General features: G+C 41.3%; 1 protein-coding gene across 6 annotated transcripts in view; it reads right to left on the bottom strand.

Annotated features, from left to right (window-relative positions):
• Nucleotides 1-27,368, bottom strand: part of FRY (FRY microtubule binding protein) — a 244,568-nt gene that overhangs the window by 40,752 nt on the left and 176,448 nt on the right. For all 6 annotated transcript variants that reach the window (XM_072134385.1, XM_072134380.1, XM_072134381.1 and 3 more), the window contains 16 exons: nt 26,914-27,024; nt 26,563-26,717; nt 19,126-19,225; nt 18,528-18,699; nt 16,366-16,622; nt 15,578-15,724; nt 14,605-14,773; nt 13,509-13,599; nt 11,095-11,177; nt 10,718-10,868; nt 8,464-8,567; nt 7,109-7,294; nt 5,780-5,978; nt 3,778-3,899; nt 1,672-1,859; nt 394-488 (listed from right to left, as the gene is read on the bottom strand). In XM_072134385.1, coding sequence (XP_071990486.1) covers nt 394-488; nt 1,672-1,859; nt 3,778-3,899; nt 5,780-5,978; nt 7,109-7,294; nt 8,464-8,567; nt 10,718-10,868; nt 11,095-11,177; nt 13,509-13,599; nt 14,605-14,773; nt 15,578-15,724; nt 16,366-16,622; nt 18,528-18,699; nt 19,126-19,225; nt 26,563-26,717; nt 26,914-27,024 — 2,330 coding nt within the window. The remainder of the gene's footprint in view (nt 1-393; nt 489-1,671; nt 1,860-3,777; nt 3,900-5,779; nt 5,979-7,108; nt 7,295-8,463; nt 8,568-10,717; nt 10,869-11,094; nt 11,178-13,508; nt 13,600-14,604; nt 14,774-15,577; nt 15,725-16,365; nt 16,623-18,527; nt 18,700-19,125; nt 19,226-26,562; nt 26,718-26,913; nt 27,025-27,368) is intronic.

The following is a 27,368-nucleotide window of genomic DNA, read 5'->3' as shown; positions in this document are numbered from 1 at the left end:
TCAATGCAACCCTTTACAGCGTCCTACACGGCTTAAACTGATCCCCTAATCTTTAGATGGTATCAGATTGTGGGTGTTTGGCACCAGATGGACCCACCAGTCATCTGTAAATACAGACCGGAGAATTCAGATGACTGCTGAGGCTTCTTCACAGTCTACTGAGTACAGCGCCGCACAGTGTATAGTGGTCATGCTTGGTAATTGCATAACTTGAATAGGACTGAACTACAAACTGACATCACAAATCTGGAAGAAGCACCATTTACAGACACTTTCCATTTTCATGTCGATGACCAATGCCAAAGATAGGAAATAAAACAAAAAAAAGTCCTGGAATCCCCCTTTGAGTGCATTCATGCCATAGATGAGTATTGCTGGAAGACATTCACATACCTGGACAGCACAGCTAAGAGGTCACTGTTCTTAAGGCAGTCAGCCAAGTTATCTACTGCGGATTCCAGAGTAAGGAGGACTTCCATCACATAGCCCTGCCATACACAATAACAGAATGAGTGATAAAAACCAAGGATATGCTGAAAATGGCAAGGACCTTATGAATATACATGTAAATCCCCAGGTTACGTACAAGATAGGTTCTTTAGGTTTGTTCTTAAGTTGAATTGGTATGTAAGTTGGAACTGTATATTTTATAATTGTAATTCCAGCTTTTTTTTTTTGTCCCAGTAACAATTGGATTTTCTAAATTTGGTGCTGTCAAGGGGAAAACTATTATCAATACAACTTCATTGCAGACACCTTACAGCTGATCATTGCAGCCTGGGACTGAAGTAAAGCATCATAAAAGCTTCACAAGAGGTCACAGTGGGGGGAGAGGTCCGTCTGTAACTAGGGGTCGTCTATAAGTCGGGGAACGTCTATATATCAATAAAGAAAACATTTTATTTCCCAAATGAAGTAAAACATATTAAGATATATTCTGTCATAAAATCTTGTCCTATTTTAAGTCCGAACTTCCCACTTGTTGTTATACAAGCTGAATACACTACTAACAATCAAGCCCTAGGGATCTGGGAAGATACAAACGGACCTCTGGATTTTGGTATATAACAGTTATCACAGATGTCTGCAATTAAGCTTTATTGTTAATCTTGCTTCTTATGACAACCCAACATTTTTAAAATCCAATTGTCCCAGAGACCAAAACATTTTTTGACTGGAGTTACAATGATAAAGTATACAGTTCTAATTTACATACTAATTCAACTTAAGAACAAACTTATAGAACATATCTTGTACGTACAGGACTGCCTGTATTAAAATTTATTTTAATAGGGAAAGCTTCTATTTAACACAAAATGTTGTGGCAAGAAGAATTGTAATATAATGTAATTTTACCTGCATGGCTTTTTTTTTTTTTTTTTTTAAATGTAGTAATAGTAGTTCCAAAAGTAGTAAATTATTTTAAAATCTATATCTTATTGGTATACTAACCTGAAGAATAAATACAAAATTTCATTTTTAACCGTATAAAGGACAGCACAAAAATAAATGAAATCAAGTGTTTCCCCACCCCCCAAAGAGTTTTAAAAAAACCTATCAATTTGTACCCAAAAACGTATTTTATTAAAAAAAATACAATAAATTTAGCAAAAATGTTAACACAAATTCTACAAAATTACGTAGCTGTCATACAATATATGATGGACATACCTGAATTTCATCCCCATACTCTCCTATGACCTCAACCAACCTAGAAAGAAGGTCGGACAATGCATGGGCTGAGAGCGGCTGCTTCAGGGCGCGAAGAATCTGGAAGGAGCGGCCAGCGTAATGCCTCGAGGAGCTGGCAAGAGCGGTCTGTAAGGCCACTTCACTCAGGTGCTGCTCCAAGTGGAAGCCTGTGGAACGACACAATATCAAGCATTTGGCGCTTTTCAACATTTTACTAAAATTTTCATAAATTGTTAAAATTTGGGATCTGATTTTCTTAATTAGTGGATGAATCATGTAGAACCATAAGTTCTCTCCGTGTTTGCTTGGATTTCCTCCGGGTCCTCAAGTTTCCTCCCACACTCCAAAACATACTGGTAGGTTGAATAGATTGTGAGCCCCATGCGGACAGGGACTGATTTGGCAAATTATGTATAGCTCTACATAATCTGTCTGTGCTATATAAAGGAATTATTGACATATATATATATATACATATATACACACACACACACACACACACACACACACACACACACACACACACACACACACACACACACACAATTCTCCTATCCTTATTCAAACTTTAGGCCACCAATGTTACTAACTACCAATATAGTCTTGTAACTTTGAAAACCTAAACAACTTCTTAACAGTAATAAGGATTTGTGATTTGCAATGGCAGTGCACTTAGGAAGAGTAATCACACAGCGACACAGCAGGGGGCAGTGCAGTACCACATCCTATAAAGCATTGCCCAGATAAGATTAATTACACAATGCACAACTCTCTGAAAAATGCAAGGCATGTTCATCGCAAGAAAAAAAATTAATAAATAAAATTAACATGTATTTTGAAACAGTGGGTATATGTAAATGAATCCATTATGCCTAACAGCAAATAATAGCAAATTTATTTTTAAAAGAAACCTACCATCGTTCTGACCCACACATACCTGCACATAACAGTGTAGCTGAGATGGTGCTGGAACATATTTTGGTTAAGCATATAATCTGGCCATTTCGTTATAAAAATAGATTCTTATATTTGCTAATCACCCATCGGCGCTTCTGTGTGCGTCACAGCGATTGGGCATTAGCATAATAGGGCAGGCATGTACCGTGCCGTCGCTCTGTTCCTCGCTCCCGAAAGCCGGTGACATCACCGAGCCCTCAGGAGCATTAGGGCATGCGCATTGCAGGCTCCCAGGGCGGCTGCGGCCGCGAGACTGCGGCGGTATGTGTGGGTCTGAACGACCATTTCCAAATGGTAGGTTTCCTTTATGTAAAGTATCCTGCATCATAATAATTCCATTGTGTTGGCTGAATCCAGCGATATCTGACTTTTTATTTTGATGACAATTAGCATTTTAGTGCACCGTGGGTGTGGCCATGGACAGGTGCTCCCTCTCTAGCCAAGTTTGATAGTAGGAGAATGTTAATTAGGGCTCAATAGAGGACACTGATGTTCTTTAGAAAGCCATGCTTATGATGTAGAAAGCTTCACCCGTGACAGCACAATTGATAAGTGACCCAGGATCTGAGATTTTCACTTTCAGGTGGCTATGCACCTTATTTAGGTACACACAGAAAGGTGGCAGCACATTAGTATTTGGTATTCTTTAGGCAAAGAGATTGATATGCTACCAAATGAGGGTCTCATCATCAGTAATGGATTATAAAACAGGTGGTTTGGCCGGTAGCCCAGGACTCAAGCCTTCTAGGGGGCCCATGGCCACCCAAACCACCCACCAAATTTTATACTGAGAAGGACCTTTACCCATGAAATCCTCGTACATCTGTTCCTGCTCGCAATACATGTGCACAAAGGCCATTTCAAGACCTTTGAATTTCCTCCAAAGTGACACATCCTCTATTACCCAAGAAGCTGATCCTAGTACTATATGTAGGAAGTGATTCCAGACTTGTAGGGGCTATAATATTCATACAGCCCGTAGCCACGGAAGTCTTATCCGCCACTATTCACCATACTTTAGAGACCTGGTATTTTGAACAAAGTAATTATTATAACCGTCACCTATCTCAAAAAACTATAAATCATGAGCAACATTATATTTTTGACATATAAGGGTCAGTAAATTACCAGATTTTGAGTCTTTGAATACAGACACTACATGTCGTAGGAAGTTGGTGAGCTGGTCTGCACTCCTGGAATTCTGGTTCTTGGGTGTGATATCTTCATGACACCAGAGTGGTCCAAAGGCTCTGAAAAAACAGAAGACCACATCTTTTTAAATATAGTATATTTACATTTACGGTATTAATTATTTTTGCTAATTTATTTGTTGGATCCTGATCACTAAATTTATTAGTGCTTTTATTGTAATACATATGTAGGGGGCATTATTAAAATTGTCCAAACAACCCTTGTGTAACTCTCAGGGTGTGTTCACACGTTGCAGTTAAAACTGCATCGTAATCAGTTTTGAGGTGGTTTTAGAGGCAGTTTTTTTTATTTTAACCTGTGAATGACATGTACTGTACAGGTGAATTAGATTTATTGAACAGGTTTCCCCTTTAAAATCAAATTCACCAGTTCAGTTCATGTCTTTTACCAATGTGTGAACGCACCCTGATGAGTGCACAAAAAGAGAGTCAATTCATTGATCACATCCCGCATAGGTGTTTTAGTATTTCTCAATAGGCAGGAAACACTGCTCAGCCAATCACTGGCTGAGGCGGGTCACTTCTGTAGCCACTGATTGGCAAAACAATTGTTTCCTGTATTGGGAGGGATCAGGAAGCAGTAGGAAACATGGCAAAGTTAGAAATGGTTTGAGGGGGGGGATTGCAGATATGTCTTTATTATTTAATCGGTTTCTGAGCCAGATGTCTGCAAAAACGGATCTGCGAAAAAAAAGGTTGGCAAATGCTGTCCCAACCCCTTGAAGGGTCACATGGTTGTGTTATATAGCAACTTATCCGCAGATACACAGATGATACTTGCATGTCATCTATGCGACATCAGTACTTTTCATGTTCCAATACACTTGTATGAAAAGTTCCGGATCACAAACATGGGTAGGAATAAGACAGGGGCTTCGTTTGCTAAAGCCTTCAAACAGATATGTGAAAAACACATTCATGTCCATGGGTCTGTTGAAATAATGGGGCTCATTTACTTACCCGATCCCTGCGTGATCACCGATCTGGACTGTCCGACGAGGATGAACTCTGCCGCGATTCATGAAGATCGTGTACCCGATATCCTCCATGTGTCGTTTCTGCGATCAGGTCAGCCGGAGTTTACCACGTTCTTCCCGATGCATGTAAGTGCTTGGCTTGCGACACAATTTTGAAGTTAAATCCCGCGGTTTGTCTGTATCTGTCGGATCGTCCGACGGCCCGCCCCCCTAATGAAAGTCGTCGCGAGTGTGCCAAAATCTGATTGCATGCACCAAAAACCCCTTTTAGATCCCTGTCCCAGTGGTGCAAAACGGAAATCGTCGGGATGTCCGACGAAAGTGCGGTCCGCGGGGCCCTTAGTAAATGAGCCCCAATGTGTCATCCACATCCATTAGAGTGATGGTAGGTTCCTAAATTCTGCAAGCAAAGTTAAGGTTTTCTATGGAAGTAGTATATTGCAGGATCAATGCCAATCAATAAAAAATGGGTGCTATGCAAATTAGGCCAAGGCTGGCTGACCTGCAGATTTCTCTAAGAGTGCCATCTTTTGTGTTGTACATTGTACCTTCAGGAGATGTCAAGTTAATATCAATAATGTTAGATTTCAACATGACAGATCCTTTGTTCTCACCACCAGTGATGTCAAGCAGTAGCCAATTCCCATAGACCCTTTGGATGACTTAGTCAAACCAAACACAAATCAGGGAGTTGGGAGGAATAGCCATCAGCTAAACCACTGTTCAGCCAAAAGCAACTGAACTGAACCCTTTAAGGGGAACTCTTAAGACTGTTCAGCATACAGAGAACATTACTGAGAGAGTGTTGTTCATGGCTACACAAACCCTCATTACTCAAACCAGAACACTCTTTCCCGTCACGTAAACCTCATGAAAGATGAGGTTATCTTCGGCATATACAAAAGTTAAGATAAAATAATCTGTTCCCTCCAGACAGCTCACCTGGTGGTCAGAAACTCTATCAACTTGTTGGCTTTTTCATCCGTTTCAGCAGATGCGTCAACATCCTCTATCTCCTGGCTGATCTGGGGGATGTTCCCGCTGCTTCCTCCGAGGCTGATACTGGAGGAGGTAGAGCTGGAGCTGAGGCCAGAGTCTGGCACTGGAGAAGACTGGTATTCCCGGAGAAAGTCAAAGCCTCCTGCCAAAGATAATACAGGAATGTAGAATATCTCTCTGCCGCACGCACACAGGCATGTCTGATGGCCCAGACAGACTTTCGCTACAAATATTTGCAAGCTATGAAGTAAAAAACATGTACTTACACATCATATCTTTCCATAAATATGTATCAAGTACATAAAGGGAACCCGTCATTTGTTGCCCCTTAACCACCAGCATGCAGCTGGGGTGTAGGGTCCTAAACCTTTTTACCTTACCTGTGTTGGTGGCTCCATTCCTGGGTTTCCAGGTAATAAAGACAGCAGGGGTCCAGTGACTTGAGTCTTAGTCCATAACAGAACCAAGAACACTACTACCCATGCTCTGAAAATCTGAAACAATGGATACCCACCACCCCAGGAACATGGTCATTGACACAGAGAAGGTAAAAACGATTTACTACTCTAAACCTTAGCTGCATGTAGGATTTCCGGAGGTTAAGCGGCTCCAAATCTAGTGATAGGTTCACTTTCAGTATGAATGCTGATGCTTAAAAGGTGTGCTATGTGGTGAAAATATCTTTAAATATATTAAACATCCAACAAATGACACCTAGCACAAATGGTTATTTGGGGCTCTATACCATACACCGGTCCTTATGTGCACGCTCAAAGACCTTTAAGTTTTCACTGAACAACGGGTCTCATTTTAAATTAAGTACGGACAGTAATTATTTAGGACTATTTGGGAGACTAACTCCCTGGTCTATACACTCCTGTGGGTAGTTTAGTGTCCCAATTAGCCTTGATAGGTTCCATATTCCTTTATTCACAGGATAAATGCGACCTGCTGGGACTTCAGCGATTACAAGACCCATAGACCCCGTACTCCCTATAGGAGGGGAAAATGTATACTTTCTTCTTGTGCCCCATTCAGATGGGCTGGCTGCCTATGCCAATTCTACATGTGCATGAATGAGTCCAAAGAGATAAAAAAAAGCTAAGGATCAATAGTAAAGATTTTAATTGATACAGATCTAAAATGTATCTAAAGGACTAAGCATGTTGGATAAAAGATCCAATAATCTCGAATGTCCAACATTCATTGGATTTAAAACCTCACTACTACATTTTTGTAGTCAGAATTCAAGCCTGCAATTCTTTGGATTACCTGTGTATGGGTATTCTGAGTGGCAGGAGGACTGAACCGTCAATGTTTTGGCTTCATTGATCTCTCGGGCATGTAGAAGAACAGATGCAATGCTGGAGAAATTGCTATTACAGGAAAGTGCAATCAAAAGGTGAAGTAGAAGCCTTCTGCTGTGCTCAAAGACCTCAGGACGGTAATGGTCCAAACCTAAGAAAGGCAAAGGAGTGTGTGTTTAGACCTACATGTACAATCATTCATATTTTTAAGTTTTATATAGGGACAAAACTAGATAACTCATTTTCAGGTCATGTGGATCAAAATGAATGGAAAATTTCCCAACACAACCCTTTTTTGAGGTCGATTTGTGACAAACTGCACAGGGAAAGGATCTCAATGCCAGAACTATGGTTAAGGTCCCCAGCTATCATCTTCCTATATATAAATTTTTTATGTGGCAGAGGTACCTTTAGCCCCCATCAATCACCTGGACTGGGTGAATGTTCAGAAGCTAAATGAAAGTGTATATAAACCTGGACCTGGATGATCTAAGCACATTGTTAGCTCACAACATCTCATAGCACAGAAGAATTATGAAGTGTCTACTTAGGAGCTTAAACAGCAATAAAGCTGAGTAAAATTGTAAAGTAAGTAAATGATTGTGTATTATGTAAACATCACTAGGGGATTTAAATGGGCAAACCCAATTTACGGCAAAGTTGGGTGACCCGCATACACAATTAAAAGGGTTCATCAAAACTGATGACTAGAAGCCTATAATAGTTAATTAACGGGAGATTGGTTGGGGTCTGATACCTTGGTCCAGCATTAATTGTAAGTCTGGAACAGCTACCAGAAAGAAGGTTTAGTCTGGATTTCAACAAACCATTTTATTTTTGTTCTCATAGTCGATGAGCTACTACCAAAAGCATCTGACAGCACCTAAATATTTTCTTCTCCCTAAACTATGAAGGGTATTATAGGATAGTTTTTGGAAAAACAATCACTTATCCTTAGTATGGGAATCAATTTATTATTGGCAGGGTTGGCCTGCTTGATCCAGCCTGGTTTGTAGCTCAGTCCAGTTCAAGCGAATGGGATTCAGCTGCAATACCAAGCGAAACCACTATAGTACGGATGATGGTTTGCTAGGTTGGTAGTAAAAAGACTGCTGTATGTGTCAGGGAAAGCCAGAAATGTTCGTACATGAAAACAGTCAGGAGACACAAACAACAAAGATTCATCATTTACCTCAATACCTAATACTACCTAAACATGCGGCATAAAGCCCCAAATGAATAATTCACTCCAAAGATGTCTGTCTCCATGGATAAACCAAGACAATGACACAGAGATGAATTTTGAGACATATTACTTGCCTAAGAAGAGAGCATGGAGCAACAAAGGAAGGTGAAGGGCCCAGTCCTCTCTCACGCTGTGATCCACCACCATTTCTGTCATAAATATCACCGCAATATTACACCTATGCAGAAAGACACAATGGGTTAAACATGTGCAATTTTTATTAAAACAATCCTTAGTCACAGAATATTACAATCTACTAGGGCACAAAACATTGATAAGAAGTCGATCTTCAATAATGTCTCAGATGTTGTTGGAAGATCTGAAGTCCTGTTCCCGACTTTCATCGGGAACAGAAGGAACATGTCTGCTTTTTATCTCTCTATGCGTTTCAACGCTGAAAGTAATGCAAAGAATCTCAGCAGTGATAACAGTGTGCTCACATGTACAGCCAGCAATAAACCAACAAGCCCTGCTTATCACAGTACCGCCATCAGACGCTTCCTGTGTGTTGCTACATGGTGTCTGGAACCTGCATTCCTGCCGTTAGGTCTATTGCTAAAGCTCCAGATAAGAGGAAGACCGCACCTCATCTCTACACTTCTGCTTATAACTACACTGCCTTTAACGTCGGGTCAACGTCAGAGGAGAAATGATCAAAGAAAAAATGGCGAGCATTTTATTATGTGACACAGAACCATTAAAGGGGTTTTCCCACAAAGAAAAGTTAGGCCCTAACCCGTGGATAAGGCTTAACTTGCTGATCAGTGGGGGTCTCAGTGCTGAGACCCCCACAGTTGACAAAAACGAGGGGTCCAATGGGGTCCACGTACCTCCGTCGGACCCCTCGTCGCTCCGTCAGACTAATGGAGCAGGCGGCCGCATGTGACCGTTCTGCTCCATTAATCTCTATGGAGCTGATGGAGATTGCTTAGCGCTTTGCTCACCGATCACTGTCACCTTCATAGAGATCTGACAAACTGACGGAGCGACGAGGGGTCCGATTGAGGTATGTGGGACCTCATTGGACCCCACGTTTTCGGGATCTGTGGGGGTCTCAGCACTGAGACCACCACTGATCAGCCAATTAGGCCCTATCCCGTGGATACGGCCTAACTTCTGTGTGTGGGGAAAACCCCTTTAACTCCATATTATATGGCACAATCTATATGGGATGGTAAGAAAAAGGAAAAAATAGCAGCACTCCAAGGATGTAAATTGATCAAGTGGATTTATTCCATGGTAGCAACAATGTCTCAGCTCTAGTGTTGAGCCTTTCTCAAGCCTTGGGATGGTAGATAGAGACACAAGGGGAAGGAGGTGAGCAGTGCAGGTTTTTAAGGTTACATTAGGTTTGGAAGGTGGGGGACAGTCTGATGTATTGTGTTAGAAAATTCCAGAGTATAGGGGAAGCACGAGAGAAGTCCTGGAGATGGCCGTGGTAAGAGAAGATGGTAATTAAGTGAAGCAGAAGGTCTTGTAAGGGATGAATATTACATGTGGGATGTATGGGTTGTTTAGGTCAGAGATATACGGACAGGACAGGTTGTGGACAGCTTTGTAAGTCATTGTTAGTAACACTGAATTGTGCAATTAGTAACCAGTGGAGAGACTGGCAGAGAGGCCAGTTCTTAGCCCCCCAGCTGGTTATGTATATTTTTTTAAACCCGAACAACCCCTTTAACAACCCCTTTAATTCACATTACCTGGCTCCCTGCCAGCAGCCTGTGGTGAGTCCCGGGGGGGGGGGGGCTGCATCCTGTGTGTGCCTGTGTCTCAGTCTTCTCATGTCTCAGTCTCCTCCACACTACCCCCTCCCTACCCTGCTTGATCAATGCATATGACAGCAAATGGGGAGGGGTGAGGGAGCTGCACGAGTGTGGAGGAGAGGAGACTGACACAGGCACACACAAGCTTTAGCTGCCCCTCCCCGGAACTCACCACATGCTGCTGGCAGGCAGCCAGGTAATGTAAAATAAACATGTAAAGTACTGAAATGATTCTGAATGCTGACTACGGCATTTTTAAAATCAGCATAACATAGGTTCACTTTAATATAATAATATTACATTACACATGCTATAAGTAGAATAGTAATCAATATATTACCCATCTAGTGAATCTGGTGTGTAGACAAAGTATATAAACAGGTGGTTAATAACTCCAACTTCTCATGAAAGAAATGTAATACAATATAGTGACACATCAACCAAATATTTGACAGACTGCACTTAACAACACAACCTTCATGTAGTCATATATAGTCATTTGGACACATATAGGTAGGATATTTTGCAAAATTATATTGTCTTGAAAAACTGGAGACCTCACCTATGCAGAGGTCCACGTGGGGTGATAGTCTCTGGGAGATAGTCTACCAGTGGTGCCCAGCACCCACCATTACATGGCATGGGGAGAGGCTGAGGCTGGTTACTCTCCACTATATTTAACATCCAGCTGATATAAGGAGACACAGGATCGTCTAGAACAGAAGAGTTAGATAGATGTTACCATTATCACCACCACAGATAGGCACAGCATACAAATTCTGCAAGATTCTTGGCGGCCAATTCTGCTGCAGGATGTTTCCAAATGTGGCAGCAAAATGTAAAAAGGAAGGTGAATTTTTTAAGTCCAACACCAGTTTTAAAAATTTCAGATTTTTTTTCAGAAGGCAGCAGCAACAACAAAATGTGAGGTATACCTACTTTTGTCATCATCATAGGATCCTCCCGAGCTGTTGCTGTATCTGGACTCTAGTCTGGTATGAGCTCTGATGACATTCCCAAACCTAAGGAACAAACAAATGAATTACTATTTGAAGCCGCATTGTTCTCCGCTTGACTTGAAGCTTTTGGATCAAATGAATCTGTGTGTTTCTTCATGAATAGTTGTATTTAACTGAGAACTCAGTGTTATTGTATTAACCAAGCAGTACAATAACCTTATTAAAAATTACCACCTGCAATGTTTTTATGCATTATGAAGCAAATATACCTTGAGAATGCTGAAGCTACACTGATGCAGAAACATATCTTGTTTAAGCCCTGAACTGAGTGGTCTTGCTAAAAAAAGAACAATTATAAAATTCAGGACTATGGGAAAGCTGGGTGCAGACTGGCTGTCCTACATAAACACATTGGGGTACATTTACTGTGGGATTTGTGATGCACTTTAGCAGGACTGTTCACGTTCTTCATGGCTAAAACGGCTTGCACAGGTATATAAGAAGTGTGTGCACTGGGATTGTGGACTCGAGTGGTATTGTAAGTAAATGTGCCACATTATGTCTAGATACACAGGAGCTGCCTGAACTGTCCAGACAGGACTAATCAACATGAACTGGATGACTCATACTCATATAAGTTGGGAGATGGTGCAGAAATTGATTACTTCTGCCTGTCAGAGACAACACAGTGATGATGTATTATTGGTTTTTGCAGGACAAGGCTGGAGCAGTGCATAATTAGGGTAAGAGGAGAAGCACCGGGGCAACAACAGGAGCGACAGAGCCTCATTATAATAATTTTATCATTATTTTTTCATCTAAACCACTCAGTTTACAGATTAAACAAAAAATGTTTCTGCATCAGTGTAGCTACAGTATTCTCAAGGTATGTTTGCTTCATAATGCATAAAAGCAAATGGTATATTTCTACATTGTACACCTTTTGACCGTATATCACGAAGATTGAATATAAACCTATACACCATCACTTACCTTTCTTTACCACAAGTCTACAAAGCCAGCAGCCCTAATGAAATCTATTTATAAGAATAGTTTGCTGTTCTGAACTTCCTATGTGATAAGAAACTATAATATTTACACAGAAATATTTCTGAGCAAAAATGTATTGTGTAAGCCTTAATCCATGCTACCATTTATGGCCTCGACCATAAAGAATCCCATTAAATAAACTGTTAGGAGGATGACATGAACCAGGTCATTATGATGACAAATAAAACCCTTGAAAAACTTAAAACAGCCTACAATCAGCAGCGAAAAAAAAATATCAAGTCATTACCGTAGTTACAGAAGGGAATTCTCATATCTTGCTTATTGGCTGCTATTTAGCTCAGTTCCATAAGGCGAAGGTTGTGATCGGTTACTAAAGTGTAATCACAGTGACTACAAAAAGTCTCAGTCACACCCCTTGACTCATCATTGGCTTGTACTGCTGTTTTTCTGCAGCCTCAGCCAATGAAGATATGAAGTGTGCACAGTGGCTGATTTACATACAGCATCCTATATAATTCTATAGCCAGGATTAGTAATGCAGCTCAGTTGCAGTTACCCGAATTTACACGAACATATACCTGCCGGGCATACATCCGGCGCAATGGAGAGGAGGAGGGGTGATTGCCCTCTCCATAGAAATGCACAGTGTATGGACCGCACACAAGGGGAAAGATAGGACATGGTATGGTGCCGTAGCGCTCCATGTGGCCATTGCCGTCTACGGGGGACATATGTACGGACGCAAGCTTGCGGCCATATATACGTCCCGCATACGGTCGTGTGAATGCGGCCCAAGGGTATTCAGCTACATCATGAGCAGCCACTATCTATATGAACGGGAAGTAAGAAGGCTGCATGGCCTGTTCACATGCCATGGTCCCTTCATAAAGAAGACTGAAGGAGTTTAGAAGACAACATGCATACATAGGATAACCCATGAGGTCCGGGTCATAAAAAATTAAGTTTGTGGCAAGAACTTTAGAAACTTCATAAAATGTTGCAAAAATTCAAAAACCACAAAACCAACCACCACCAAACAAAGGATTCACTAAATCGAAAACTGGGACAAGGGAAGCATCGGGTAAGCCCTGATAGCGTCTTGCTTCACAGAAATCGTTAGTCACTTCCTTATTCCTATTCTAAATCAACCGCATTAATAAAACATCTGGACATTAAGAATTTATCTGTAATACACAGGCTGATGGTACGTCTGGACAAGATTTGAGACTTTGGATTTATTCCATGTCAAGAAATACAGTATAAACCTAAACGTAAAGTAATAAAATACAGAAAACAGATCTCTGAAGATCTGGGTTTTCTCAAATGGGACATGTGCTGGCTTAAGACTAAAATACTACAATACGTTAAATTCCTGGTACTCACCTGTCATCGGAGTCTTTAACCAATCTGCTGTCCTCTAGATCCGGGAATCCATCTTGTCCAGCGACAACTGTGTTACTACTGGAGGTGGTTCCTGTTAATCGGCAGAGACAAGAATTAATGTCTGCCAGATAAGGATTGTATAGTATGAGGTCCATTTCTCACAGGTAAGTTTGGTCTGAGAACAAATATAAATTATAGTCCCTCGCAGTCACAATACATATCATCCATTTACCCCATTAATAAAATTTGTAAAAACCTGTGAAAAAAGGTAGGACCTTTTTATAAGACTAGAGGGAGTAATAGTCTAATTTCCAGGACAATTAAAGCAACATGGGTCCAGACTGAATAGATCATTATGAAAAATTTGGTGAAGTGACCTGATTGTCTAGAGCCTATAGTGCAAATTCTATCAAAAACCCTGGAATATAAAACCGGCTTCATTTCTTTGTAGTTAATAGTTTCTGTTAGGCTCCATCGGCATCCGTCATGCAACAGATTCACCCTAATTTTTCATTATATGGACGCTATAAAGTACAGAAAAGAAATATCTGAAAGAGAAGTGAAATTATATTTATAGTCCACTCTATCTCTAAGGTTTTCACATTCATTTTCTCAAAGCCATTTTTTTTCCAGATGCCAAGTAAGGCAAATCTTGGTGGCGATGCATCTTATTCCTGGACTACAAAATTATGATGTGATTCTGTCTGAGCCTTGAACTGATCTGCCATAACAGCATCTTGTTTAATCAGTGGGAAAAAAAACCCTTAACATCTTATCTTCTATTGATCTGCAAGGAGGAATTTGGTTTATACAACCAGGTACCAAAAATCAGTGTCAAAACTACTAATCTTCCTTGTCGAGATTCTATACAAATGCTTGTACACGCTAGAATAGACAGCACTGAATTTCCCAGAGCAAATATTCCTAACCGTATCTCAACAAGAATAAAACCCTTGTAGGCACAAGACTTTCTTCTGCTTCTCAGATCATTCCCTTTTGCTCCGCAGTACTTTCTAGTTAAAAGCTAAAAGCACATGAAGGAGCTGGAGAAAAATCTGAGTTACGAATCAAAGATCAAAACATATTCATTTGTTACCAGAGGGAGCAGCGGAGGCCTTGTTACTGGCGGTGAAGCGATAGAAGGGGGGGTTATCACAATGTTGAACTATGGGGTTCACAGGATCCGTCTGCTGAAGCTCAAAGAGAAGCTCTTCCATCGTCTGGATGGTATTATTTCGGCACAGGTAGATGGCCACTTTTTTGATCTGCGGGATCAGAAATAAAATGTTGCTACAAGGGGAGCACAGCTTTCATAGTTTTAAAGATAGAAAAATTATAAATTAATATTAAAAATGTAAAATAAATGTAATTCCTTGGTCAATTAAAGGGGTTTTTCAACGCAGTTATAGAAAGGCTTAAAATAGGGTGTTTTATCATAACAAATGGTGACACTTGTTGACCATGGTTGTGACAAGCGCTCTACTTCTTGGTGTCTCTAAAAGTGCTTGAAGATGCCTACACATTTAATCACTGGCATCTCCAACCATTTTAAAAGACACCAGGGACTGAAGCACAGAGGGGACCCCAGGCAGCATCTGAACTGGACCGGTATTGGTTTGAGGTGTGTAGGTTTTTTTTGTCTATCTGTAGACTTGAATTAAAAAACATTAACACACAAAACTTAATTGCTGTGTACATCATCCCAGGCTGTAAGAGGATTGTACAAAATATACATATCTAAAACCTAAAATGAATAATTACTGCATTTCTTTATAAATGTGGAATGTGCTGCAAAATCCAGACCGAAATGGCACAATTACAAAAGGCTAAACTGCACATCCTTGTTCTATGTATGGAACAATATTGCCCACATGCTAGTCCTACCTAATGTCTGCCATGTTATTGAAGACACAACATACACTGGAGCAGTGCCATTATCCAGCAGCCCACACCACCTTTAAATTGTGTCTTCTGATGCATTCCCTTTATGTAGCACAGACTAGAACCTCATTTATTAATACATGTGTATCTGAAAAGCAGGTAATGGATGGAAAGGTTTCTTATCTTACATAAGGCAGCAGGGTGGTATCACTGCTGACCCCGCACAGGCTAATTAGGAACTGTAATGTAATACGGAGGTTATTGCTCCACTTCTCATTATTGGCCAAGGCATTCCAAGCATTTTCCACCTCCTGGCCCGGTACTTCGTCTGCATACTGCCAAAAAAATATAAAGGTTTAAATCAATATTTTATACTTAAAACTAGGGCATACCTCTGTTACAGAGCTAGGTCGTAGTCATAAAGTCCAAATTGTAAAGTTACCACTTATCTCCAGTATAGGTGATAACTTGCAGATCAATTTGGGCACGGGTGTTTCGTCCCCACCAGTTCCAAAAACGTCTGCTCTAGTTTTCCCTGTATGAATGGAGCAGCGGGTTCTTCAGATTCTTTCCTGGAATCTGCCTATGGCTGCATTTACACAAATGGAGGATTGACCCTCTCCATAGAGATACACGGTGCCCAGCGCCGTAAGACGGGGAAAGATAGGACATGTCCAATCTTTTCCCTGTGTACAGAGCAGTACTATGCCGCATGTGTGTTGCACCGTACAACTCTGTACATCCATTGCTGGCCTATGATGGACATATATACGGCCGGATGCTTGAGGCCGTATATACGTCCCCCAACGGTAGTGTGAATGCAGCCTTAGGTAACCAAATTCTAAACTCTTATATCTCAGGTATCTAAGGCTCTGTTCATTGGATGTTGGGTTTAGCCAATATCATCCTACCAGGGTTTCTAAATGTACATCTATGTATAGATGCCACACACCATATGTCAAGCCAAAATGTTTACCTTTGCTGTCATATACATGAGATTATTGAGAACAAGGGAGGTGGCCTCTGGCGACCCCCATCCATTTCCTTTGAGTCCAGAGGTGGTGACTGTTTCTCCATCTCTATCGGTGATTTCTTCTTCTGGAGTGCTAGGGCTGGAGTCTGGAAGAAGAAGTCTACTGTCCACCAGCTCAATGTTATGCAGCCAAGGCAGCAGGTAGGTGAGCATGATCTGGCGTCCATTTGGATGAGTAGTTGGGAATCGCTGGCTTACTTCTGTTGGGGTCAACAAGTAAACACAAAGCATTCGTGAGCAAAAGATTTAAGGCGCAATGAATGCAGATCTCCTAATTTATTTTAAATATGGTAAAATCCAAAAGTGAAATGCTACGAATATTGGGGCAGATTTACTTACCCGGTCCAGTTGCGATCCAGCGGCGGGTTCTCCGACGCTGATTCGGGTCCGGTCGGGATTCACTAAGGTCCGCACGCCCGATATCCACTAGGTGTCGTTGCTGCGCCGAGGTCCGCTGGAGTTCACCTTCTATTTCTTGGTGCAGGTAAGTGCGTGTCAAGCGACACTTTTTTTCTTTTTAAAATACAGCAGTTTTTCCGAATCCGGCCACCCCCCTGATTTCCGTCGCATGCAACCCGGCGCAATCCAATCGTGTGCGACAAAATCCCGGCGGAGTTCGGCGGAAATCCGAAATCGTCGGGACACGTAATCGCGCGATTCAGATCCTTAGTAAATAAGCCCCATTATCTTTATTAATGGCCACCTGTAGATCAGTAACAGGCGCGTAACTAGGAGAAGCAGACTTCTGAATGGGGCTCCCTTCCCCCATAAAATATACATACACTCATATATACACACACTTTTATATACCTATATACATAAACATACAGTTCTTCACTTTTCACACCCACTTATACACTCACACACACATACAGACACATATAGAACATATACACACACATACAGTGCCATGTACAGATGCACAAACAGTGTCAGCGTGCCCATCATTTGACCTGACACTAAAGAGTGGATGATGTGCACCATTATATACTTCACATTGTACAGCATAATACAGCATATAAACCAATGAGAGCTCAGCTTTAATGTTATAAAAAGCTAGGGGAAAATGGAAGCTAAACTTCTTTACACGGCAGATATTTGCACTTAAAACTGGAAGACGTCAATGTTTACTGAGATTATAAACATATAAAGTACCATCCAATAAATCAAAGAGGATACTGAGCCTAATATGTTAACTACACATTAAGCAAAGACACTCACAAATTCTTTATTATACAACAAAACTACATACTATACCACACTCATGTAGAAAAACAAATTGTACCATGGCTATACTTGTTCAGACTTGACTTAAGTATTCAGGACTGCAGAGGATGTTTACAATGAATGCTATATTCTGAGGGCAAAGCTTTTAACCACTATTCCAAGAACATCTAAATAGCTCATATCATTTGGCTCTTTTACAATCCTCTCATTATCAGGCAATCAAAGCCGCCTTTACTGGAAGTCTTTTTATACATTTACATGAAAAAGTTACTTCCAGAAGGTGGCATGTATGCCAAGAAAGTGGTGCAAGGACAAGTGGTGCCAGGGCATGGTTCCCTAGTGTTAACAACAGTATACAAAGGCAGTCAAACCCTGTTACATAGTCCGGTCCATGATGTATTGGTCATAAAAATACAGAGTTAGGACATGTGGTTTTTCAGCTATGGTCCTGGGTATAGTTGGTTCCAGTTGGTAAAAGGGTTGTACAAAGTTTGATTGCTATCCCCTATCCAGCTGTCCAACACTTACTAAGAACGAGGCACCCATTCTTTTGCAATCATTGGAGGACTGTTCTTGTGATTAGTGGATGCTCCTCCAGTAATAGAGGAACGCAAGTAGGACAATGAAGGAGGTGGGACAGTAGGTTATTGAGTTATAGAGCAGCCTTTGCTCCCACAGTTCGGAGAGTCTACTCCGCCCCAGAAGCCTCTGCCGAAATTAGCATGTCAATTAGATAAAGTTTAGATCAAGTTAGTTAGTGTTAGAAGATTAGGGAAAGATGGTTTGAATTTTAGTAGAAGCCTACCATTTGATCTACCTTAGTAGGTAAATTCCAGATTGGTTTCCTTTAAGATACAGCAATGCACATAAAGTATTACCTGAAAATAAGGGCAAAGTGAGCTCCGGGTACATCCGTGCCAGCTCGTTGGATAACCGGATTAATGAAACACTATACAGGGGCGGTAATACTCCATGTGTCCCGTACAGGATACTTCCAGGCTTTTGCTCCGCTACCTTCTTGGAGTATACAAACAGCTTTCCCTCAAGGACCTACAGGACAAATAAAAATGAAAAGACTCTATTATCTTGAAAATGTGAACATACAGTGCTCAGCCCCCAGTATAAAGACATTTTCCCCATGTATAAAGACATATTTTCCCCATGGATCTGCTACCACCCTTGACTCTGCCTGCTTCCCCACGCTCTGCACTTCTTGGTCCAATGAAGACATTGACATCGATAACCTATCTTAAGAATACATTGCCAATATCACAAATGGGGTGGGGGTTGGATAGGACCTCCAACCAATCTGCAGATATCATTCGGGCTATCAGAAGTTGTACATCATCCACAGCTATGATTTCCGGGATAACACAGCTCTGTACACTGTGTAGTGGCCATTACAGGTTACTGCAGCTCAGTTACTATTCCCCTGTAATTTATTTTTCCGTAATATGACCGACTTTCTGCACTTGCCTGCATTAACTGCACAGATATTTCATAGATTTCACGGTTGGTATCCGACGCTTTAAACAGCACCAGGTTCAGTAAAGTCACAATGTCAAATGGATAATTCCTGCAGAAAAAACAAAGATAGAGAATTATCCTTTCAGGAAAAACAAGATGAAGTATTTCATACTAGAAGTCATTGATGCCACATGTGAGAAGCCATATTATACATATACACCTCATTATATAATGTTACATTGTCTAGGGGCACATTAAATTGTCCTTGGAAAAGGTCCATTAATCTTCCATCTCCCAATGTCTCAAACCCCATTATCCCTATATTATAGTTTTACTTTCCAATAATTAGGCTGTTTCAATGTAGAGTTATTGGCAGCAAAAGAATCTTCAAAATTTGGTTCCAACAGAATAAATGAATGTGGGGAAACCTCCCAAACGTAAAACAACCTTGGCTGGAAGTCTTTTCCCCCATCCAAGACATAAAGTTAAAAGATCTAAGCTAGATGGACACGACCAAGTCTATTCCCAGCTGTGAACAGCGGATGTTCGGCATTGCAAAGTTTCATCATTTGCATCCACATTCCACGGATCCTCATAATCTATTATGAGTCAATCTTAAAAAATGGTTCTGACTAGGTCATGCTTTACCGAATGACAGAATGGACACGCAGACTGTTAGTATAACAGACATTAACATTGATTCATTAAGAATTGGTGTACAGTGGGTACAGAAAGTATTTAGACTTTACATGTTTCACTCTTTGTTTCATTGCAGCCAATTGGTAAGATCAAAAAAGTTCTTTTTTTTTCATTAATGTACCCTCTGCTCCCCATCTGGACAGCAAAAAACTGAAGTATAGATATTTTTGCTAATTTATTAAACAAGAAAAACTGAAATATGACATGGTCATAAGTATTAGCCTCTTTGCTCAGTATTGAGTAGAAGCAGCTTTTGAGCTAGTATGGCCATGAGTCTTCTTGGGAATGATGAAACAAGTTTTTCACACCTGGATTTTGGGAACCTCTTCAGTTCCCTCAGGTTGAATGGTGAACATTGGTGGAAAACATTTTCAAGTCTGCTCAATTGGGCTTAGGTCAGGGTGCTGACTGGGCCAGTCAGGAATGGTCACAGAGTTGTTCTGAGGCCTCTGCTGTGTGCTTAGGGTCATTGTCTTGTTATACTGGGTCCAGAGCAATTGAAGGAAAGATGGATGTGGCTAAGTACAACCAATCGCCCTATCCCTGCCCCCATAGCATGACGCTACCACCACCATGTGTCACTGTTGGGACTGTATTTGGCAGGTGATGAGCAGTGCCTGGTTTTTTCCACAAATACCACTTAGAATTAACACTAAAAAGTTCAATCTTCTTCTCATCGGACCAAAGAATCTTATTTATCATTGTGTGGAAGACCTTCATGTGTTTTTTTTTGCAAACTGTATGTGGGTTTCATATGTCTTGCACTGAGGAGAGGCTTCCATCGGCACACTCTACCATAAAGCCCGACTGGTGGAGGCTGAAGTGATAGTTGACTTTGTGGAACTTTCTCCCATCTCCCTGCAGCATCTCTGGAACTCAGCCACAGTGATCTTGGGGTGGTTCTTCTATACCTTTCTCATCAAGGCTCTTCTCTCATGATTGCTTGGTTTGGCTGGATGGCCAGGTTGAGAAAAAGTTGTGGTCATCCCAAACTTCTTCCATTAATAGATTATGGAGACCACTGTGCTCTTAGGCACCTTGAGTTATGAAGAAATTCTTTTGTAACCTTGGCCAGATATATGCCTTGCCAAAATGATGTCTCTGTGCTCCTTGGGCAGTTCCTTAGACCTCATGATTCTCATGTGTTCTAACAAGTGCTGTGAGCTCTGAGGTCTTATATAGACAGGTGTGTGCCTTTCCTAATCAAGTCCAATCAGTTTAATTAAACACAGCTGGACTCCAATGACCTTGAGTACCATCTCAAGGAGGATGAGAAGGAAATCGACAGCATGTGAGTTAAATATGAGTGTCATGCCAAAGGGCCTATACTTATGGGAATACTTATGACCACACAATATTTATTTTTTTCTAGTAAACTCGAAAAATAGCTAAATTTCTGTTTTTTGATGTCAAAAGTGGTGCAGAGTGTACATTATTGATCAATTGGTCTTACCAATTTGCTGCAATGAAACAAAGAGTGAAAAATTTAAAGGAGGGGTCTGGACCCACTGTATTTATGCAGCCCTACTCAAAAAATGGACAGCTCACGACTGTTGGTCAGAGCCATGTGCATCTGCCTTTAGTACATCTATTTTGGGAACAGCTTCTTTTCAACAAATCTTAAAGGGGGTGTCTCCCATAGTCCTGCCCCTGAATCTAATGCCGTATCAGGCGAGCAGAAGTAGTCGGAGGAAAGCTCCTACCTTTGTAAACAACCAGGGGTATGCCACTGATGGGTGGTGGTGCAGGACAACAGAAGCGACAGAGAAGGGGAGTATACCTTTTTTTGTTTGTTTTTACAGTTCCCCTTTTAGCCACTAAAAAATCTGTACCAATCCACCTATCATTTTTGGACCATGTGTCCATTGCCTTAATATTACAGCATGTCTTGATCAGTAATTTTTTCATAGATCATCATTTAGATGTAACAATGTGATGAAAAACGCCCCAAAATCACCTCAATTGTGTAAATATAGCTTCGGAGAAGCAGACACTTCTGCCTGGTGCCGATCTCCTGGCAAAATGGAAGACTGAACTCCGTATAACACATGTAAGGTCGCACACCTTTGACACCTATTACAGTCCACAGGTGAGTTTACTCTCTTGCGTTGCAACATTGTCTTGAACACAATAACATTCAAGCAGGGCCAGCACCCGCACTGGGCATCCTTGGGCAAGTGCCAAGGCCCAGAGCTGCTGGGGGCCCCACATAAGGCTGTACATAAGAAATCATGGGAGCTAAAGGGATGTATCTAATAAATTCATAGGGTGTGAGGGGGGCTTATATAAAATAACCATGAGCTAAGGAATTTAAACTAGGGTATTTTTAGGGAACTAAAAATAAACTAGGGAATTTTTAGGGAACAGGAGACTTTTTAGTTTCTAAATTTTTTGATGCCACCATGTGAGTTTACCGAAAGGGGCCTACTGAGGCTCTATCGCCCAGGGGCCTACTGAAACCTGGACCCGACCCTGCATTCAAGTAGAGCCATCCTGAAAATAATAGAGGATTCGCCAGAAAAGAAGCATTCAGTAAATGGAAAGTCAAAACTTTAATTTGGGGGCTCCCCACAGTTGCCCTATGAAAAGCTTAGTAGATAACTCCAAAATGGGTTTTACAGTGGGAGAAGTTTTTAGAAAGAGGGAAAAAATGGTTAAGTCCTTAACGCCACTGACTGCTGTCATCTTTGAATGGCCATGCCATGTGTTGCCAAAAGGAACCAGGAAATAGAAGGCAGAATGGGTTCCGGAAAGCATCAGAACTTTAATGGTAGGGGGGTAACACTTTTCACATTTTTCAAATCTGATCCAGCCCCTTTTAAAAAAATAAATAATGAAGGACTTTCATAAAGCCGTAAGCAAATGACAGCCTTGTGAAATTGTTGGGATCATTACAAATTATCTACACGTTGATGAGTAAAAATAATATTAGATTCAGAGTGATCCCCAGATCATGGATATGGAAGGATATGGAAGTACATGGAATACTGCAGTGTCTAGTCCATATGAAGAATCTACCCTTTTATTTTTTATGCAATTCCGCCCTCCCCCCATTTTTGGCCCTATATGTTGTTTGGCGGTTACCTAGAAGACAAAATACAGTCTCCAGTTCCTTGGGGAGTTTGAAACAGTGTTTTTTGTGGTGTGACCAGGAGGTCTGGCATCAGAATTATAGTACAAGGCCAAACACAAACAAGGAATATAGGCTATAAAACACTGGAACTACATGACCTGAGCAAACTGCCGGGGAGTTAGCCGTCTGTGCACATAAACACTGTACAGACACAAAGATTAGAAAGTCTACTCGCTAATCCTCATCAAGCACCCCACCTAGCTAAGCGGCCAAGCTTTATTTTCTCACGTAAGACCTCAATTTTTAATTGCATTTTACTTTCACTTTTCAGTATTCATTCACCCATGTATGTATACTGTAGGACCTATGGTGTAGTATTCCCAGGCAATACCAGAGTGCAACACTAGTGTACCACAGGCCCCTGATCTTTTAGCGGGAGCGCCAGATGTCCCCGGGACAACAGGACACTTATCCCGAGGTCCGAGTAGCTCTCCACATTCTCACTTCTAGTTGTGTCACATATAGATGTAAGTTCTGTAGCTGTGGATAGCTGCTCCATGGCAGAAGTGAAGAAAGCTTAGTATTAATGTTTATTATTTTTTATAATTGCTGTTGAAGAATTCTATACTTGGGTGTGTGGGGCACATAACATACTGGAGGCACAAATTATACTGGGGGATGTGGGGTCACAAGATGTAGGTACTATAAATAACATAATGGGGCACATTTACTTACCCCGTCCCGTTGACGCCGCTGATCCGAAATGTCCGACTAGGATTCGGAGCTGCCACGATTCACTAAGATTGTGCGGCCGATATCCTGCTTGTGTCGCTTCCCCGCTGAGGTCCGCTGGAGTTCACCTTCTTCTTCCTGATGCATGTGAGTGCTGATCTTGTGACACAATTTCATTTTTAAATTCCACGGTTTGTCCGAATCAGTCGGGTTGTCCGACTGCCACACCCCCCGATTTGTGTCGCATGAAAGCTGGCGCCGATGCGGCAAAATCTGATCGCGTGCGCCAAAAACCCGGGGCAATTCAGTGCAAAACGGAAAAATTCGGGAAACGTGAAGGAAATGCGTCCGACGGAACCTTGGTAAATGTGCCCCAATATGTCTGTGTGGTATGAAACATGAGACATGATGATGTTGGATCTAATGGAGAAGATAGAGAACAACCACAATCCGAGAACACGTCACTTGCAGTCATTGGGTGTAATAAGCAGAGATTTCCCTGCATTTCTTTTAATTTCAGTATATGATAGGTACAGGTACAGTTGTTTTTGGCAAAAGCACATGAGAGGGATTATAGGTGTGGACATTACTGAAAAATCGCTACATCTGCATTGGGGCCCATGCCGTGCAATTTTTACAACCCAAGCAACGCCCCTGGTCACAGGAATCCATATATACTGTAATTTAGATTCATTTATCTCTATTACTTGACCTGTCCTTCTGGTCCCTTCCACACAAGCGTATATGGTGGCCATATGCTAGATGTTTGAGCGGCAACTAGCATACAGCCACCATAGAAGTGCTTTGTACACTTTGTCAACGTTGCTTGTCACAGCCAGAAAATAAGATAGAACGTGCTCTATCTTTTGCCGGAACTACAGTGCGGCTGAACGGCTCAATATCCACTTGGCAATACATGTGTGTGAAAGGGACTAACGCTGTTTGTAAAGATCTGCCATCTCCTCAAGGATGGGTGCACAAATAGGATTCTTTTTTTTTTTTGTCTGGTCTTGCCTACAAGTTGTTAGGTGTCAAGCATCACGGTTCTGTCAATGGAAAATCATAAACTTTTAAGAAGCGGCTTCCCTTACATGTAGATGAAAAATAGTTTCACCATCATCATAGATGGGATTCTTGGGCACAGCAATGGTCATATACTAGGAGAGTTATAAAATGGGCCTGGATGCCTTTATTGAGTGTGATAATGTAATGTAAATAATATGGAATTTTATTAGCATCTTATTAGCATTTATTAGCATTTTATTAGCATCTGCCTCATAGGCGTTTTTGGTAGAATTACAAATTACAAATTGGATTTGATTTGCCCTTTCGACTAACTTTTACTCAGTTTTGTGAAAACAGCAATAATACATGAGAGGGAAGTCACATTGGGCATTTTTTCTGGTTCAGTCCCCAATTTATACGTGTTCTCCATGGCAAAAAATACATCTTCAGAAGGGTGGATGGATAAATCAAAGACAAAACGTCACATGCTGCATCTGGACACCTGTAGATTAGCAGCAGTTTGCGCAGCACTTGTGTCTTATTGTGGGAAATGTATTTCGGAGGCTTTTGAGATTACGTTATTTGTGCCTGCATGAGAATTTTTACCTCATGAAATAATATTATTCCTCCCGCATATTAATAGTCTGCCTTTTAGAAGCCAGTGATAAGAGGAAGTCAGCTGAAGCAGATTAAGCTTCCCTGTGACTCTCCGGAATGCTCAGTCACTGGGAAATCGAAATAATCAGGTTCCCAAATAGTAACCTGACCCTTTTCTAGAACACTCTACCCGCCCTCATCAGAACATGCATTGACGGAAACAAAGAGAGGTCAAGCTGAAAAGGACATTTAAGTGAATTTTCTCTTCAGGAACAATAAGTCATGAAAAGTTGGCAATGCGATGGGAATATAAATTAGTTCTAAATAGAGTGGCAAAACCTTCATAAAGTAACATTGGCCTAGTCATGTACAGTCATAAAACATTAGGTTACTGGTCTGGAAATAAAAGTTCCAGAAATTTTTTAGAGATACAATTTGCATTGACAACATCTCTGCAAAAGGAGCAAAAACATGGGGGATGCCCATGGATAGAAAGAGGGTCAGCAACACCACCCAGCAAAGTCAAGGAAAATCCAGGTTCAACCAGAGAGGAGAAGCCATCTAATACTCTCTAGTCAGCTTTAGGCAACATTCACAAATCCGTGTGCTCGCCCCGGGGCGAGAGGGCCATGTGGTGAAGAGAGGGGGAGTGAGGGCTTACTAATTCCCTCTCTATTGAAATAAGAGCAGTCGTGCTAATCTACCCACAAATAGGACATGTGTGGGCTTACTGCAACGCAACTGGGTGCCATAGACCTCAACAGGGGTCTTGCTCTGGCCGCAAATTGTGGGGTCAGTTCATGGCCCACATTGTGGTCATGTGAAAGTGGCCTTAGGGATTCCCTATCATTAGGCTACGTGCCTGCAAAACAACCGGAAGGCTGGCAAATGACGTCACTAGCTTGTCCCAAGCCCTGGAAACTGTTCCTTCTGGACTTCTATGGGAAGGAATAAACCAAAAGGACCTGTTCTTAGTTGTGCAGCTCAACTAGTTGGCTTATGCTTGGGGCCAAGGAAACCACAGAATTCCACAGAATTACATAAGGACGCAAAATTAGAACGTCTGTATGCACAAGGCCTTACTGAAAGTAAAGGTGAAGCTTTCAAAGACCATTTGTCTTCTGACAAGAAAGGGCTTCAGGGAAGCCCATGAGCTGAATGAGAAAGTATGATGCATATTATTGTAATAATATAGGCCCCTGGTGGGACTTGAACTCCACACCTTGTCTATAGGAGGCAGGATCATTAATAGTAACATTAACATGCAATATAATGGTATATAATTTTATTTATTAAAACCTCCGATATGCTCTATGTATACACAATAGTTGCTGTAATACCTGTTTCCACAAACAGTTGCTATAGCTTTGAAACACCCAGAAGCAAGCTGGTACGATCCGGTGTAGCAGCGATCAATGGCCCAGTTAAAAAGATTAATTTGATCAGGATTTAGTTCCAGCAATAATACGACCACTTCACAACCAAGCTGGTGAACCTAGAGACATAACACCACATTAATAGGCAGTACTTTCTTTCAGGAAATATATAATTCATGAATAAAGGTAGAAAATTACTTTAAACTTCCCAGGAGAACATATAAAAAAAATTTATATTCATATACCAAGTTATCCATTCAGTATAAACAAGACAACGTTTTACCATCACTTTTGTATAGTTTTATCCTTACTTACCCTCATGTCCTGACAAGCCAGGATATTGTCCAACCATTTGTAAAGATACCCATCTGGAGACAAGCCCACATTGTCAAAGACGGGACCACAACATAGAACAGCAGACATGGCCTGGAAACATACACAGAAACAATGTATTAGATTGGTAAAGTGTTGGTGAAACTATGGTCCATGTATCAAATGTAGAATTAAGAGCCCTGTTTGAGGGCACATGCACCGCCCCAACACGACTCTAAAGGCCCCCTCTTATAGTACCAGGCAGACAAGAACATCCAGTGCTCAGCGCTATTTTGTGAAAGTTATTAGGTACAAATAGGATTGGAACATTATTGGAGCAAGAAACAATAAGTTACAAAGTGGGTTTTGGGTTGCAGTTTGGGCACTAGGTCTCTAAAAGTAGATCTTCACCATCAATGACATAGGGCAGTGGTGGCGAACCTATGGCACGGGTGCCA

Source organism: Engystomops pustulosus, chromosome 2, assembly GCF_040894005.1.
Source record: "Engystomops pustulosus chromosome 2, aEngPut4.maternal, whole genome shotgun sequence".
Lineage (NCBI taxonomy): Eukaryota > Metazoa > Chordata > Amphibia > Anura > Leptodactylidae > Engystomops > Engystomops pustulosus.
The sequence above is the reverse complement of the archived record's forward strand: the minus strand, read 5'-3'. Positions and strand labels throughout refer to the sequence as shown.